The 17,388-nt window shown below is 43.6% G+C and overlaps 1 protein-coding gene across 1 annotated transcript; it reads left to right on the forward strand.

Moving 5' to 3' along the window:
- The first annotated feature begins 3,947 nt into the window (after positions 1–3,947).
- Positions 3,948–7,827, forward strand: LOC129084873 (tubulin alpha-1B chain). Its single transcript, XM_054591155.1, has 4 exons — positions 3,948–4,036; positions 5,436–5,658; positions 5,801–5,949; positions 6,330–7,827. The coding sequence occupies exons 1-4, from the start codon at positions 4,034–4,036 to the stop codon at positions 7,308–7,310; spliced, it is 1,356 nt and encodes a 451-aa protein (XP_054447130.1). The 5' UTR covers positions 3,948–4,033; the 3' UTR covers positions 7,311–7,827.
- Positions 7,828–17,388: the final 9,561 nt, after the last annotated feature.

Genomic DNA, 17,388 nt, shown 5'->3' on the forward strand with positions numbered 1-17,388 from the left:
TTTACTTTATATTGACCTTTTATATTAACTCTAATTATTAAAAAAAATACATCTGGATTAAAGAAATCCTGTTAAATACAGAAAAGCAGAAAAAAGATTTTTTAAATCACCAGAAATGTTACCATTCAATATTGAGATTTTTATTTTCTTTTCACAGCACGTTACCAGAAAAGGGACCTGGCCCTGAGCAGGCCTGCCCTAGGGCCGGCGGATAATGTATGGGTTCTTCACAGGACAACTCCAGGTGATTTTTAGAGGATGTTTATAAAAGCTGGGTACAGTGAAACAAGGAAGGGCCTAGGATAGAAGCAGCAGCAGGAGGGCTATGCAGGGAAATGAGCCTAAGGTGGGCTGCTTTGGCTTCCTAAGAAGCCAGAGAAAAGGGGGCCTTGGAGATAGGGTCAGGGGGTTAGGCCCGGAGGAGCTGTCACTACCCATTGTTCCCTGGTTCTTGCAACCTCATGTGCTCCCTTAGAGTTTAGGAGATGCATGTCTGTGGGTGAAGAAGGAGGAGAAGGCAAAGGTATGGGCATGCTCCAGGGAGGGAGAGCACACTGACACCTTCACTTAGAGGGCTTTTACAGACTGGGGGGTTAGTGGCAGTCTTGGGAGGATCTCAGTAGGATATTCATCTGCTTTATGCTGATGTGCCAAAATGAAGCTTATTCCCTTAATTTCATCTGTTCTTGGGTGTGGTTGGCAAATGGCACAAATTAAATTTCTGCTACCTAGCTCCCTGAGTAGGGTGATTTAAACTACTTACTCTCTACTTGGGGAAGTGCAAAACCATTTACTCTTGTGTCCTTAGTTTAGGGAAGATAGCTAGATGGCTGCAAACTGCTTGTTTAAGTCTCATTTTCCCTGTTCTGCTTGTTCTGGCTTACTAGCCTTTCTCAATTCCAAGCTAACATTGATTCCCATTCACAAATTAAGCTCAAGAAAGATAATCAAGAATCTAAAGGATGCCACTATTAACTAACAAAATTAGAATTGCATCTAGTACTATCTGAAATTAAAGCCCATTTTCCTTCCTCTCTACCATCTGAAGAAAAACAGAACATGAAATGACATATATAAATTTATAACACTGCAATAAATAAAAGGCCAAATGTTTGAAAATTTTTGATGGTTTATAAGTTGTTGCTAATTGTTATTTGTCTTTCCTTGTGTTAAGTAAACAAAATATTTGTGAACTTTTCTGTCCAAGTCACAATATGAAACTATCAACCAGTGTTATTGACTGCTTAGAACAGTAACAATTGGCCATGATATTAAGTAGCAAAGATGGGAGTGGCTCAAATAGCAACACAGTATTTCTCACTAAATCCAAGATTCAAAGCAAATAGTTACAGGCCCTAAAACAATCCAACAAAAGAAAAGACCTATATATCAGTTAAAATGTTAAGATGCTGGATAATACTGTGTTTATATTTCAGCAATTTAATAACTATTATTTAGTTCTTAAATATAGACAAAGTGTATACATCCACATAGAGTATAAACACAGAGACCCATGTAAGTCTAGTACAAGTAAAAAAGAAAAAAATGTCAGCCTTTCCTCTCAGGAACTAAAAGGTAGAAAAATTAGTTAACTTTGCATTATTGAATATTTTTCTGGCATAAAGATACCAAACTAGGTTAAATTTAAAGGTCTCTTTGGCTCTATTATTTTCTGAAACTGAAGGTATTATCAGGGACCTAAAATAACTAAGTTAATTAATTAATTAATTCTTTTTTAAAAAAGTAGCAGCAGCAGTTCAAGCCCTGGGTGGACAGCTCAGTTAGTTAGAGCGTTGTTCCATATACTAAAAGATTGCAAGTTCAATTCCTGGTCAAGGCATATACCTAGGTTGCAGGTTCAAAACCTGGCTGGGGCCCATACGGGAGGCAAACTATCAATGTTTTTCTCTTTCTCTCAAATCAATAAAAACCTATCAAATACTTCCTTATTCACAACAGGGGAATGCACAGATAACAAGGCTAGCAATGCTAATAGTTTTAGGAGGGTATCTGGGGACACATATAGGCCCACAGGAGCAAATACCTGCAGTGAAAGCTCTAAGGTTCTGCAGAGATCTAGGAGGAGGGAGGTGCCTGCTTTCAAATGGCTTTCATCCAGAGCAGACAACAAAATGGAGTTGAGCTAGGTGGTTCCCTAACATTCATACTTCCATTTAAGACAAGCAAATGACAAGCATTCCTTGAAGATACTATAGGTTCTGTTCCAGACCACTGTAAAAAAGCTAGCTGTAATCTTTTTGCGGGTGGAGAGCCTTGCCTTCAATTTGTTAAAAAAAAAAAAAAAAAAAAATGTAGTATCTGGGAAGCACAACAAAGCAAAGCACAATAAAATGTATGTTCATGTTTCATCTTCTTTTGAGAATAAGTGGGACAAATACATTTCAAAAAAAAGAAATGTGTGACAACCTTAAACTAATAGGATATTATATGTCAAGAATAAGTGAGACAATATTCAAATATATTCCTGTCTCCTATACCCAGTTTGGAAAGTGTGTACAAATTTGGGGTTTTGACAGGACCAATAAAATATGAGAAGTAAATAAGAACCTCTTTGTTTGCATTCCAGGTTCATAGGAATATGAGTGGAAAAAAAATATATATCTTTACAAACTGCATACACATACTAACAGTAAATTTTTTTATTTGCCTGATATGAAGGGTGAAGGCTTTACCAAATCTGAATCAGGTAATAACTGAATACGAACTGTAAATTTTTACTGTTTTATGTTTACCTTTTTTGTTACTAATACACTATCACTGGGAGGGTATTTTTGAATAGTGTAGTAACAATAATAAATTTCTGTTAGGACCATTTAAAAGCTACACTTTAACCCTAACTAACCTCCTTATGCATTTCCAAGGGTTAACAGTGGTCCTGAAATAGTCTCCTGAAAGGGGAGGGGGGAAAATCTACTCCCTATAATCTGGGCCTTCTACCACTAAGCTATAACCAGCTGATCTATTTTGACACAACAGAACGCAGTTATTAATTATATAAAAAGTTTTATGAAACTAATATAAGGAACCTCTACTTTCTAATACCCTTCCGTGTCTAATTCATTCCTATCCAAGCTTCTGTCTTCACTTCTTCAATTCAGCTACCAAATTTGAAACGTGTCTTTAAAACTCCGTTTTTAAAAGTCCCTAGGGCTACTCCATAAAATTGGTAGTTGAGGTCCAAAAATGGGCTGTTTTAACAGTTTGGATGTTAAATGCTTAGGTACCGTAATACTGTTGAATAATCGTTTGTTTAGGGTTTTTTTTTTTGTGGGGGGGGGGGGGGGGGTTGTGGGGTTTTTTTGTTTGTTTGTTTTTTGTGGGGTTTTTTGCTTCCAATGTTTGGTACCTTTAGTTTAAAGAACAAGTCATTATAGTAAACCAAATAGAACTATTCTGTTCCCTAAACCTCGCGTACTCCACATTATCAGTGTACACAATGAATGCGCTGCCTTTAAAGGAACTCAAGAGAAGGAAAAGGCAAAACTCACTGGTGAATAGCGGCAACGTGAAAATAATCAGCTGAGCTATCTGGACCAGAAGTTTCTGTATTTCATGGTGCTTCCTCATTAAGACCGTATACACTTCTTAAGTCTTAGAGTTCGTCCAACTTAAGGCAAGCTTCCTCTCGCATTCTCAGGACGGTTTGTTTCCGAACCCTGCCCACCCTCCGCCCAGGCCCCGGCAGCCATCACCGCGGACTGCAGAACCCGAGCTCGCGGCCCGCAGGCGCGGAGGCCCCCGCCCCGCTGGGCCGACGCGGGGAGGGGGCTCCGGGCTGGGAGCCCGCCTCTGCGGCGGCCGAGCTGGGCACCGAGTGGGCCCGCTGGGCCGGAGGAGGGGCCCGTGGCCGTGGCACCGCCTGTGCCCGCTCGCCCCTCCCCGAACCGCTACTTAAGCGACTCTGGCACCTCCCCCGCCTCATTGCGTTACTTACCTCGACTCTTAGCTTGTCGGGGACAGTAACCAGGACCCGCTGTCTACTCCTGCTGCTTGCGCCTCCCAAACCGCAGCCATGGTGAGTGGGCCGCGTGCGGCGCCGCCCTCGCTGGGGAAAAACAAGTCGGAGGATTTTGGAGGGCCTCTAACTGAAGAGGGCTGGGAAGAGCGCTCTCCATTTGCAGGGCAAAAAATGAGGCGAGAGCCAAGGGTGGGCATAGATCGATTCCGGTTTGTGGAGAAAAGGTGGGGCCCGAAAAGGGGGGAGGCCCCGCCTTTTCTTCTCGGACTCTGGAAGGGGATGGTTGCGCGCTGGTTCCTTCCACCGTGGTTATTGCTCTTATTTAGCCCTTGGCCTTAGGGCGCCGCGCCCCAAGACCTTACAGCCTTTTCCCGCGCGTTCCCATCCCCTTTTCCTTCCCCCGCCTTTGCCGGGCGCGCGCGCGGGCTCTCCCCGCCCTCACTTCCTCCTCGGCGCGAAAAGCAGAGGCGGGAAGGAACCCGACACAAAAGCGCACGCGCGACCGTTACCTTCCCGCCAGGGAGCGGAGGGAGACAGTCACTGCAGTCTGCGCGTGCGCGCTAGGGCGCTGCGGGTCTGTGGCTGGAGTGTGTCTCCTGTTACCCTGAGTTTCTGTTTAAAAATGAAAACAAGATGAATGTTAAGACAGACTCCTTGTCAGTGTGTTTGCACTATGCCACTGTATTAGAAAAATTACCTCCCAACAGCCCGTAGAGACCATTTGCCCCCCCGTGGCCTCTCTGCTATGTTAGGAATGCTTGTGAGAACAGGTGGTGGCGGTGAAGGATTTTGAGGGAAGGGAAATACGATCTTGGTCCAGATATGTGCCGCAGATAATCCCCTGATGTGCCCTAACAGATGTGGAGGTGCTGGGTTGAGCCCAACTCCTGCGGGGAGCTTAGGATGGTTGGCCATGGCAGCGCTTCTGCCGACGTGGCTGGGACTGCTCCGTCCTCTGCAGCTGCGCGGTCCCGCTGGCCGCAGCGGGCGCGGGCACGCACACCCTGAATTGCTCATTCATCCTGTGCCGCAGAGCCCTGCCCTTCTTGGGGTGGGGGGTCGGGCGGCCAGACATTTCCTGTTAACTGCTCTGGCCACGTGCTTCCTGTACTGGGAGCTGCCCGGAAGTCTGGCCACCTAGTCAAAAATGGTATTCTGGGGCCTGAGCGCTGGACCAGTGGCCGCCTCCTTGTCTTGCTCCTTCAAAGGAAGAAGCTGTGACTAAGGTCTCTCCTTGGTTTGGAAAGAGGTCTTCCCAATTTAGAGGGGGAAAGGAAGTTCATTTAAAATAATGTAGATAAAATATCTCTGTAACAGTTGTCCCCTAGAAAGTTTTACATTTTAATTCATCTTAGAAGAGATAATTTATATAAGATTTAGGATTTCATACCTATATTGTTCTGCTTTACAGTCAATACCAGATTAGTTTCATCCAGGTTTTTTTTCTTTCCCACAGCGAGAGTGCATCTCCATCCACGTTGGCCAGGCTGGTGTCCAGATCGGCAATGCCTGCTGGGAGCTCTACTGCCTGGAACATGGCATCCAGCCTGATGGCCAGATGCCAAGTGACAAGACCATTGGCGGGGGAGACGACTCCTTCAACACCTTCTTCAGTGAGACAGGCGCTGGCAAGCATGTGCCCAGGGCAGTGTTTGTAGACCTGGAACCCACAGTCATTGGTGAGTTGCCCTCAGTAACCCAAGTGAGACCCCAGGGGTCCGGGACAGGAGGTGTGTCCTGGGGGCTCTGTCGATGCCCTGGGGTTGCGCAGGCTTGCGTGGGTTGTTAGTGATGGGTGGCCGCCTCGTTTCCCTTTTCCAGATGAAGTTCGCACTGGTACCTACCGCCAGCTCTTCCACCCCGAGCAGCTGATCACAGGCAAGGAAGATGCTGCCAATAACTATGCCCGTGGACACTACACCATTGGCAAGGAGATCATTGACCTCGTCTTGGACCGAATTCGGAAACTGGTAAACACTACATTTATGTCTATATATATTTATGCGAACTAGTGTCACCCCAATACAATTTTTAAAAAGTTAACCAAAATACATGCGTTAAGGTAATGAATAAAATCGTAAATAAATAAATAAACATTTAGAATGGTTTGGGGGGGTTCCATTGCAACTTGAGTGGAGAGACGAAGCTATAGCATTCATTTTTTGGTGCATGCCAAAATGTGGGATATGCTGCTCGCTATTATGTTAATTGAAGTCCCCAAGTTATGGGACTATTTTCCCACCCTTCATGCTTATATCAATCTCATATGTTCATGATTTAAAGAAATAGAAATTCTAAGTAAGAAAATGTATCCTGGCATTAAAGAATTTTCTTTTTTCTTTCCCTACAGGCTGACCAGTGCACAGGTCTTCAGGGCTTCTTGGTGTTCCACAGCTTTGGTGGGGGGACTGGTTCTGGGTTCACCTCCCTGCTGATGGAGCGCCTCTCCGTCGATTACGGCAAGAAGTCCAAGCTGGAGTTCTCCATTTACCCAGCCCCCCAGGTTTCCACAGCTGTAGTGGAGCCCTACAACTCCATCCTCACCACCCACACCACCCTGGAGCACTCTGATTGTGCCTTCATGGTTGACAACGAGGCCATCTACGACATCTGTCGTAGAAACCTCGATATCGAGCGCCCAACCTACACTAACCTTAACCGCCTTATCAGCCAGATTGTGTCCTCCATCACTGCTTCCCTCAGGTTTGATGGAGCCCTGAATGTCGATCTGACCGAATTCCAGACCAACCTGGTGCCCTATCCCCGCATCCACTTCCCTCTGGCCACATATGCCCCTGTCATCTCTGCTGAGAAAGCCTACCATGAACAGCTTTCTGTAGCAGAGATCACCAACGCATGCTTTGAGCCAGCAAACCAGATGGTGAAATGTGACCCCCGCCACGGTAAATACATGGCTTGCTGCCTGTTGTACCGTGGTGACGTGGTACCCAAAGATGTCAATGCCGCCATTGCCACCATCAAGACCAAGCGCAGCATCCAGTTTGTGGACTGGTGCCCCACTGGCTTCAAAGTTGGCATTAATTACCAGCCTCCCACTGTGGTGCCTGGCGGAGACCTGGCCAAAGTACAGCGAGCTGTGTGCATGCTGAGCAACACCACAGCTATTGCTGAGGCCTGGGCTCGCCTGGACCACAAGTTTGACCTGATGTATGCCAAGCGTGCCTTTGTCCACTGGTACGTGGGTGAGGGCATGGAAGAGGGGGAGTTTTCTGAGGCCCGTGAGGACATGGCTGCCCTAGAGAAGGATTATGAGGAGGTCGGTGTGGATTCTGTTGAAGGAGAGGGTGAGGAAGAAGGAGAGGAGTACTAATTACCATTCCTTTCAGCCCTGCAATATGTCATACTCAGAATTTCATGTTCAGAACTTGCTTTCTGATTAGATTTTCTTTGCTTTTACCTGTGATCATGTCTGTGTTTTTCATGTATACCTGTAAGATTGTCTGCTCATTTCAAAGTAAAGGCATTGAGAAAATTTGACTTTGCTCTTTGTTGTAAATTGATTTCTCTACACTTAGAGGATACAGTCTGCAACAAGGTGGTAATATCAAGGAAACCACTTGTGTCTACCTGCCTCTAAGGAGGAAAAAGAGCACATTGGTCTGGAAAAGCAAAGCTTGATCCTGATGTACTGCAAAGTCATTCTAATCTAGTTCTTGAAATCAGGTAATTACTCCTGAGTTAGGAATAATAAGTACAAGCATACCTGGTCTTACTGTACCTCACAGACACATTTTAAAAAATTGAACACAAGACCCTCCAACCAAAAAATTTCAACTCGTGATTTGTGATCTGGAACCAAGCCCCCAATACCCCTAAGATACACCTGTAAATCAATTTGAATCTCCTGCAAACATGACTGCTGTTAACGTGCACTTACTACTACAGGGGGTTAACCGGCAACATTTGTAAAGGTTCAGAGCTTACATTCCAAGTATATAATTTGTCTACATCTAAAGGAATCTAGAGATAAGCATACAAGGGGTTTATCCTAGGAGAAAATATGTTTCAAATTCAGAAACCATAGGGACAATTAGATTTGTTGAAAATGATGGAATAAATGTCCCACCCTGTATTTACAAAATAATTGTTCTAGCTCCTGAAAGTTGACTTGGCAGATATTTGAGAAAGAAAACTGTTGGGGGGCACTGCAGGCCTAGCCTAGTAACACAAATGTAGCTATCACAGTCCCCAGGGGGAGGTCTATGTTTACATTGGGTTATTAGCCAAATGGGAATTAAGGTTTTGAGTTTGTGCCCAACTCAAAGGGAAGACAATCTTGAGAGATGTTTGAAGACCCTCTGAGATGTTCCTCATTTTTGCACAAGAGGGTAAGGTAGCTAGGCCAGAGCCTGGAAAGTACCAGCAAACCAATGCAGGAAAGCTTGGTTTTCAGGCAAGCAATACTCAGTGCAGAGGGTGCCGTGATGCTTTTTCAGTTAGATGGCACAAGATGGGGCAGGGTTAAGAGGCCAGTGTTTCAACTGTAATGTTTTATATTGGAGTAGGGGAACATTGCTTTTTTAAGGAAATAAACTAAAATAACGTAAATGTTAAGATGACAAGCTTGCATGGTTAAGTACATAAGTGTTTGTGATTTATCACCTGTTACTGCATAGCAAATTGGCCAAAAATTTTGTGGCTTAAAACAGTATATGGCCCTGGCCAGGTGGTTCAGTTGGTTGGAGCATCAACCCGATATACCAAGGTTGCGGGCTTGATCCCCAATCAGGGCATGTAAAGGAGTTTAGTGAATGCGTGAATGGGTAGAACAAATAGATGTTGACCTGTCAAATAAATAAATAAACATTTAAAAACAATATATGTGTACTACCTCATGTAGTTTCTGAGGGTCAGGAAATCAGGAGCAGCTTGGTTGGATGGTCTGTCTTGGGGTTTATCATAAGATTGCAGTCTCCTGATGCTTCATAGGCTGGAGGATTCACTTCCGAGGCGGTTCACTCACATGCTTGGCAGGTTAGTGCTGATTGTTGGCTGGTGGTTCTTTACTTGGACCTCTCAATAGGCATCCTGGAGTGTCCTTATGACATGGCAGCAGGCTTCCTCCAGAGTGAGTGATCCAAGAGAGGCAAGTTAGAAACAATAATGTCTTATGACATAACCTTAGAAGTTGTACTGTCATTTTAGCACTCATATATGTTACACCTCAGTCCTATGAGAGGAAACTACAATAACAGGAGGTGTGAATCAATGGGAGTTACATAATGTTTATATTGCCTAAAACACCATAGTTACAATCTCTTATTTTCTGTAGCCTTGAAATATTTCATTTTTAAAAAGGAAGGAAACGTGTTTTAGAGAAAAGGTTTTCCATTTTCTACAGTTCAAACTCAAATTTCAGTATTTTTAAATATAATTTATTGATTATGCTATTACAGTTGTCCCAGTTTTTCTCCCATTGTCCCCTTCTACCTGGGAACCCACATTCCCTCCAGCATCCCTCTCGCCCCCGCCTTAGTTCATGTCCATAGGACATGCATGTAAGTTCTTTGGCTCCCCCACTTCCTACACTGTTTTTAACATCCCCCTGTCTATTCTGTACCTCCCAATCCGTACTTCTTAATCCCTGCACCTTTGCCCCGTTCTCTCCTCTCCCCCTCCATACTGATAATCCCTCTAAATGATCTCCATATCTATGTTTCCGTTTCTGTTCTGCTTGTTTGCTTAGTTTGTTTTTTAGATTCAATTATTGATAGTTGTGAATTTATTGCCATTTTAATGTTCATAGTTTTGATCTTTCTTGTTAAATAAGTTCCTTTAATTTTTCACATAATGGCGGCTTGGTGATGATGGACTCCTTTAGCTTTACCTTGTCTGGGACACACTTTATCTGCCCTTCAATTCTAAATGATAGCTTTGCTGTATAGAGTAATCTACGTTGTTAAGTCCTTGCTTTACATCACTTTGAATACTTCTTGCCAGTTCCTTCTAGCCTGCAAAATTTCTTTAGAGAAATCAGCTGACTGTCTTATGAGAACTCCTTTATAGGTAATTATCTGCTTTTCTCTTGCTTCTTTTGAGATTCTCTTTTTATCTTTAACCTTTGGCATTTTAATTATGATGTGTCTTGGTGTGGTGCTCTTTGTGTCCATCTCGTTTGGGACCCTCTGTGCTTCCTGGACTTGTATGTCTATTTCCTTCACCAAATTAGGAAAGTTTTCTTTCATCATTTTTTCAAATAGATTTCCAATATCTTGCTCTTTCTCTTCTCTTTCCAGCACCCCTATGATTTGAATGTTGGTTTGTTTAAAGTTATCCCAGAGGCTCCTTTGTCTATTTTTTTTTTTTTTTTTTGGATCCTTTTTCCTCCTTGCTGTTCTGATTGAATGTTTTCTTCCTTCCTTATGTTACATATCATTGATTCTCGGCTTCATCCCCTCCACTGTTTATTCCCTGTAAATTTTTCTTTATTCCACTTAGTGTTAACCATGATGTCTTCCTGGCACTGGAACCCTGGTCTGAGTGGTCTGGTGTGGGGCTGGGATCCCTCACTCCTTAGGTATCCCTCCCAATTTTTATCTACCACACATGGGTGTGGGACCATGCATTCTGCATCTCTGTGCTTCTCCATGTATCTCCACACCTCTGCCCCTCCTACCCATCTGAATGAATGTGACTATCTTAATTCTTTGGTTGTCAGACTTCCATACAGTTCTATTTTCTGACAATTCTGGGTGACATTTGTCTTGTAGTCTAGTTGTAATTTTTGTTGTGGTTGTGCAAGGAGTCAAAGCTTGTTTACCTATGCCTCCATATGTACTGGAAATCTCAAATTTCAGTATTTTTTATTGGCTTTTAAGCTGTCCTTTGGAACCAACACCTGTCTACCTTCCTGAACTATCCTATCCCTTTTATATCTTATTTTGCTATTGCTCCAACTTGGTGCTAAAATTCAGTATTTACCTCTGTACCCTCTGTTCCCAAACACCTTTTATGTCAAAACAATGACTAGTAGTAATCAAAGCTTTTGATGACATGAGATACCAAGTGTGTGACATGGCAGGGATGGCTATAATGAAATACTAAGGTGCCCAGGAAATGCCACCAAACATTCCTTCAGGGGAGTTCTAGGGTCTTATTATCTACATCTGTGCCCCAGCAGCAAGCACAGTGCCTAGTAATGCTTATGGCCCACAGATTGCTCCCATGGAAGTAAAAATAAATAATGATTATTTCCTTTTTAGGCCAGATTCTTTATTGTTCTATTCAATGTAAACATTTAACCCTAGAGTTTTATAAAATGTTCTCACCCTCTTTCCAGGCCCAGGTCTCTTTAAGCACCTCCTAGATGGTGAGTCTCAGGGTGGCAAGTCCTAGGGAACAGAGAGAGACGCTTGACCTCTTGTTCTGTCATTAGTCAGGCTCTCAATCTTGTTTATACTACAGATGTCCCTTTTGCACTACAGATGTCCATCTTGCCTTTCTCAGAAGGGGATAGCAAATAGGGCAATCAAGTCTCGGAGGACTCGTAAGCTTAGAGATGTATGTCCAAACTTGGGAGATGAGGAGCAGGGCACCTCAAGCCAGAATGGAACAGCTCTGCTCAGTGGGACCCCAGAGCCACTGCTAAGGGAGGATGAGAGCCATTTACTCAGAAAAGAAAGAAGTATAGGTAAAAGCCTAAGGGGAGCTGACTTAGAGATAGTGAGAATAATAATAATGGTAATTAACATCAACACCTTCAATTTACTACCCACCCACTTTTTTTAAACACCAGAATGCTTAAATACCTTCACAACCTAGCATTCCTCGCTTCATTTTTCACAAATGACAGATTTAATTGGGAGGGAAGAAGGGAAGTGATACCACAGCCCAGTATCCTGCCTTGCAGGATCAGGTGCCTTAAATATTGCCTGCCACAAGATCAGAGGCAATAGAGGTCTTTCAGGCCTACGAAGGACCAGGGCTGTGATTTAGGGACATGCTCAGATTGAGGCGTGAGGGAGAAAGGAAAGAGATGCCATTTTCCCCTCCCAATTCCATCAAATTCCTGGCAAATTCCTGGCAAATTCCTGAATGCCCTGCAGATGGCACCACTGACAAGGAGTTCTCTGCCCAGAAGTGCTGAGCTCAGATTTGTGAACTCTGCCCTGGCTGTCACCTGGGAGCCGAGCCTAAAAGATATAGAACTAACTGGCATCCCTAGCATCCCTAGCATTCTTATACTTGTCACTTTTTGTTCTGTCCATTCCTGGAGCCAGCTGGACCCCGTGCTAGGCCATTGTGAATCAGGCAGGCACAGGAAACCCCGCATCCAAGGAGCCCTTGACCTCAGCTCCTCTTCTAGGGTGCCTCCCAGGTTGGGATGGGTATAAAAACATGGCTGTGGTGTCAACAAGGGGTAATAAAGGAGTGTGTTGCCAGATTAATCTGAACTTAATATTGATACAAACTCAATAACCAGCTGTTTATGTGGCATCGTCATGTATATACTGATATCATTGTGTTGCAAGGGCCAGGTTTTCCTCTCCACCATCTGGTCCATAAACTGGAATAAATGCTCTACCCTACCCATCCCTCAACTGATGAACCCGTCTCCTAACTGACAGCCTGCTGTATGTTACTGTGTCCATCTGTGATGGAATCAACCTCATCACTTCAGTCCTGCCTGGGGCCTTCAAACACTATTTTCTCTGCCTATTTGTAATAATTGCCCCAAACACAGCAGATCCCACCCCCTTTGCCCAGTTAACTCTTATTCCTCCTTCAGTGATGAAAACCCAAGTGTCAACTAATCAAGGATTTGAAGACTAGCTTCAACTAGATCAGAATTCCTAGTACATATCTTTACAGAATTCTCTACTTTTCTCTGAAAGTATTTCTTGTATTTTGGAATTATATATTTATTTATGTGATTATTTAATATATTTCCTTCACCAGATTTTATAAGCTCCATGTCTATTATAGTTACCATCCTCATCACCAGTACCTAGCTTAGTGCTTTGTATGTGACTGACACTTAATAAATATTCCAAGAATCAATTTTGGGCAAGAATATAGACTCAAACTTTTAACTCTGGAAGCTAGCAAAGACTACCTTCCCCTTTCCCCACTTTCCTAGTCCCAAAGACCTAAGGTGCCTGAGGAAGACACTACAAGGTAGATAGTGACATCAAATGAAGGTAGAAGAAAAAACTGCTCCTCTGTTCTAAAGATTCTTCTTAAATAAGAAGAAATCCCTCAGCCTCTCTCTGGCCCAACTCTGGTATCTTGTGATACTAACATGTAGGAACTTCTGCTGGCTCACATTGACCAGACGAATGTGTGCCATGATACAGGGGTGACTCAACTGCCAGAACAGGCTGATGTCACCTTAGACATTCCTTCTCTACAACATTGTGCAAAGCTAGGGATATAAGTATTCTTACCATCCTCTTCGCTCATCACCCCACTATGCAAACTATTGTCCACTTCTGTGCACCTTAAGAAGGATATAGACAAGTAAGAGAGTTTCCTCCAAGGGGTGAGTGGGGTGGGTAAGTAAGGGGTTCTGGGTACAACAACTCAGAAAACTGAGGTTTTTTAGATTAGGAAAGAGAAATCCAAGGAAGAGCTCCTGTCCAGGAATGGCAGCAAACTCATTCCTCAAAACCCCAAAGGGCACACCAAAGGATGGGAAGAACATTGCACGTCACTTTCTAATAATTAGCTAGACCCACAGTGGACCACTATGGCATCCCCATTGTGAAAAGCAAACAGGTAGAACTGAAAAGAGTTCTAAGATTCCTCCCCATTTCCAGAGCCTAGGATTTCCAAGTTTTCTTGCTATTTCAAGGCAGTCTTTCATTATGAATACTCTCATATATTTTTTTGGAGAGGTCAAAGATAGGTAGGGACAAAGGAATAGAGTTTCTCAAAACATGTTTCTTAAACCCTCCCCCGACAATCCTGCCAATAACAATAACTACGAAAAGTTCTCGGATCCAGGAAAGCATTGACTAAGGAGAACCTCTGGCTTCCACAGAATCCTAGACAAGAGGGCAATTCCAAAATTTTCAGTTTATTTCTAGGAATTGGTCCAGTTTCCATCAGAGAGAAGGAAAAAGTTTACAGCTTGTCTTAGTTTGGGCTGCTATAACAAAACACCATGGACTAGAAGGCTTGCTTAAACAACAAACCTTTATTTCTCACAGTTCTGGTAACTGGGAAATCTAAGATCAAAGTGCTGGCAGATTCAGCCTGGTGAGAGAGCTCTTCCCAGTTTGCAGAAGGCTCACCACCTTCTTGTTGTGTCCTCATAAGGCTGAGAGAAAATTCTAGTCTCTTTCTCATCTTATATGAACATTAATCCCACGATGGGAGCTATATCTTATGACCTCATCTAAACCTAAGTACCTCCCAAAGACCCCACCATCACATTTGGGGTTAGGGTGTTAACATGTGAATTTGGTGGCGGGGGAGGGGGTGACAAACACTTAGTCCATAGCACAGCCTTCAGAATTTTGACCTTAGAATTGGATGGGTTCTTCCTGAAGATCCAGAAAGTCCTGGGAATAAAACCACCCTAAGTAAAGCTACTAGTCTTAGAGGGAGAAGGAATTTTTCTGTACTTCTTATGTTTTCCATGGGAAAATTGGGACATGTAAATAAGCAAAGAAAAAATTAAAATAATCCATAATCTGAATGGAAAGTTTCTGAAATTTTTGTTTTTAAAAAAAGGATAACTTTTGAGACTTCTGGTCAAGATGGTGGCATAGGTAAACACAGCTTGCCTCCTTGCATAATCACATCAAAATTACAACTAAAATACAGAACAACCATTGCTCAGAACAGTCAGAAATCAAGTTATATGTTAATCTAACAACTAGGGAATTAAAGAAAGCACATCCAGACTGGTAGGAGGGGCAGATATGGGGAACAGGCTGGTCCCACACCCAAGTGTGGTGGATAAAAATTCAAGAGGGATCAGGAGCAAGGAGTTGCAGTGCACACCACACCCCTGAGCCCAGTGTTCCAGTGCCAGAAAGATAAGTCCCCATAACTTTTGGCTGTAAAAACCGGTGGGTATTGAGTTGGTGAAAGAAACTTCTAGAGTCCTAAGCAGTTCCCCTCAAAGGACCCACACACAGACTTACTCAGACTCACTCCCTCTGAGCTCCAGCACTGGGGTAGCAGCTGGAAAGGCACTAGTGGCATAAGGGGAGGAACTGAAGTGTCTGACATCAAACAGAGAGCTGGGGGACAGCTTTCTCCCACCAGAAAGGCAAGCAGAGGCCATTTTCCCTTTTCTGAGCCCTCCACAAACAGAGCCACAGAGCAGGCAGGCTGGTGCCATATCTGAGACTATCAAATTGGCTAACACTGTTTGTCCCACCCTCGAGTTCCCCTGAGACTCCATCGCACCAAACTTATGGTCCACACAAACTGTTAAACCTGGACTTTTCCATATGAATGGCTGGTCTTGGCTCCTTCTTCACAACTTCATAAATCCTATCAAACAAGCAACAGTTGACCTCAGTAAGCCCCCAACCCCATACCTCTTGCTAAGTGGCCCCAGGCCTGGCACTAGCAGCTGCCAGCCTAGGCTCACAGCTTGCCTTTGCCTGGGAATCTCCAAGCCCAGCACAAGAAGCAGCCATCTCAGATTGCTTTACAGCTGATGCAGAATGGACCCAGCAAAACACAGGTGGGGGCTGACATTGGCCTGCACCACCCAGGAAACCCCAGAGCCTGTGTACCCAGTGAACAGCTAAAATCTATGTTGGAGCACCACCATCCTGCCCCTGCACAGCTGATTCTCTACAGAGGGCAGAGGTTGGTGGTCAGTAGTCACAATCAGTCCTTGCAACTGACTGGCCAGGGTAAACTCCTTCCATTGACCTGCCAACAACAACCAAGGCTCACCTACCAGAGGAGAGTGTACTCAGCCCACAGGAAGAGCACACCTCAATTACCCAGCTTGGGTGATAGGGGAGGCTGTGCCACTGGACCCTACAGGACACCTACTACATTAGGCCATGCTGCTAAGACAGGGAGTCATAGCACCTCTATCTAATACATAGAAACAAATACAAGGAGGCTGCCAAAATGAGGAGACAAAGAAACATGCCCCAAATGGAAGAATATATCGAAACTCCAGATAAAGAGCTAAACGAAGTGGAGATAAGCAATCTATCGATGCAGAGCTGAAAACACTGGTTATAAGGATGCTCACGGAACTTAGTGAAGACCTCAGCAGCATAAAAAGATCGAGTCCGAAACAAAGCATACACTAATTGAAATAAAGAACAATTTATAGGGGAACAACTGTAAAGTGGGTGAAGCTGATAATCAAACCAGTGATTTGAAACATGAGGAAGCTTAGAAGAACCAATCAGAAGAGCAAGAAGAAAAAATAATCCAAAAAAATGAGGATAATGTAAGCAGCCTCTGGGACAACTTCAAGCATTCCAATATTTGCATCATAGCGGTGCGAGAAGGAAGAGAGAAAGAGCAAGATATTGGAAGTCTGTTTGAAAAAATAATGAAAGAAAACTTCCCTAATCTGGTGAAGGAAATAGACATGCAAGTCAAGAAAGCACAGAAAGTCCCAAACCAGATGGATGCAAAGAGGCCTACTCCAAGACACATCACAGTTAAAATGTCAAAGGGAAAGATAAAGAGACAACCTCAAAAGCAACAAGAAAAAAGCAGATAATTACCTAACAAAGGAGTTCCCATAAAACTGATTTCTCAAAGAAACTTTGCAGGCTAGAAGGGATTGGCAAGAAATATTCAAAGTCAGGAAAAGCAGGGACCTACAGCCAAGATTGCTCTACCCAGCAAAGCTATCATTTAGAATGGAAAGGCAGATAAAAAGCTTACCAAACAAGAAAAAACGAAAGGAGTTCATCATCACCAAACCATTATTATTGAAATGTTAAAGGAACTTAACAAAAAAGAAGATCAAAACTATGAACAATAAAATGACAATAAATACATATCAACAACTGAATCTAAAAAACAAACTAAACAAACAGGAACAGAGACAGAATCATGGATAGGAAGAGAGCTTTGATGGTTGCCATTTGAGACGGGGTTGTGGGGGCATGGATGAGAAAGCGAGGGGATGAAGAAGTACAAATAGTGAGTTATGGAATAGCCATGGGTATGTAAAGTACAATATAGGAAATGGAGTAGCCAAGAAACTTACATGCATGACCCATGGACATGAACAATGGTGTGGGGATGGCCTGAGGGAACAGGGGGTGCTGGGTGGAAGGGGGCAAAGGGGGAAAAATTGGGACAACTGTAATAGAATAATCAATAAAATATAATTTAAAAGTTTTAAAAAGGTAACTTTTCCTAATCCCCTCTCCACCCCTTTCACCTCTGGGAGTGGGTGCTGCTGGGTCGTCTCTCTGCTCCTGTCAAGGTGCTATTCAGCACTT

The sequence above is a fragment of the Pteronotus mesoamericanus genome, unplaced genomic scaffold (genome assembly GCF_021234165.1).
Source record: "Pteronotus mesoamericanus isolate MK-2021 breed Mesoamerican mustached bat unplaced genomic scaffold, CSHL_Meso_final scaffold_21, whole genome shotgun sequence".
Classification (NCBI taxonomy): domain Eukaryota; kingdom Metazoa; phylum Chordata; class Mammalia; order Chiroptera; family Mormoopidae; genus Pteronotus; species Pteronotus mesoamericanus.

Excerpts from the sequence above, each read along its gene's own strand:
- LOC129084873 (XM_054591155.1), top strand. Across the intron at positions 5,659-5,800 it reads CCTGGAACCCACAGTCATTG|ATGAAGTTCGCACTGGTACC; the intron begins GTGAGTTGCCCT and ends TCCCTTTTCCAG. Across the intron at positions 5,950-6,329 it reads TGGACCGAATTCGGAAACTG|GCTGACCAGTGCACAGGTCT; the intron begins GTAAACACTACA and ends CTTTCCCTACAG.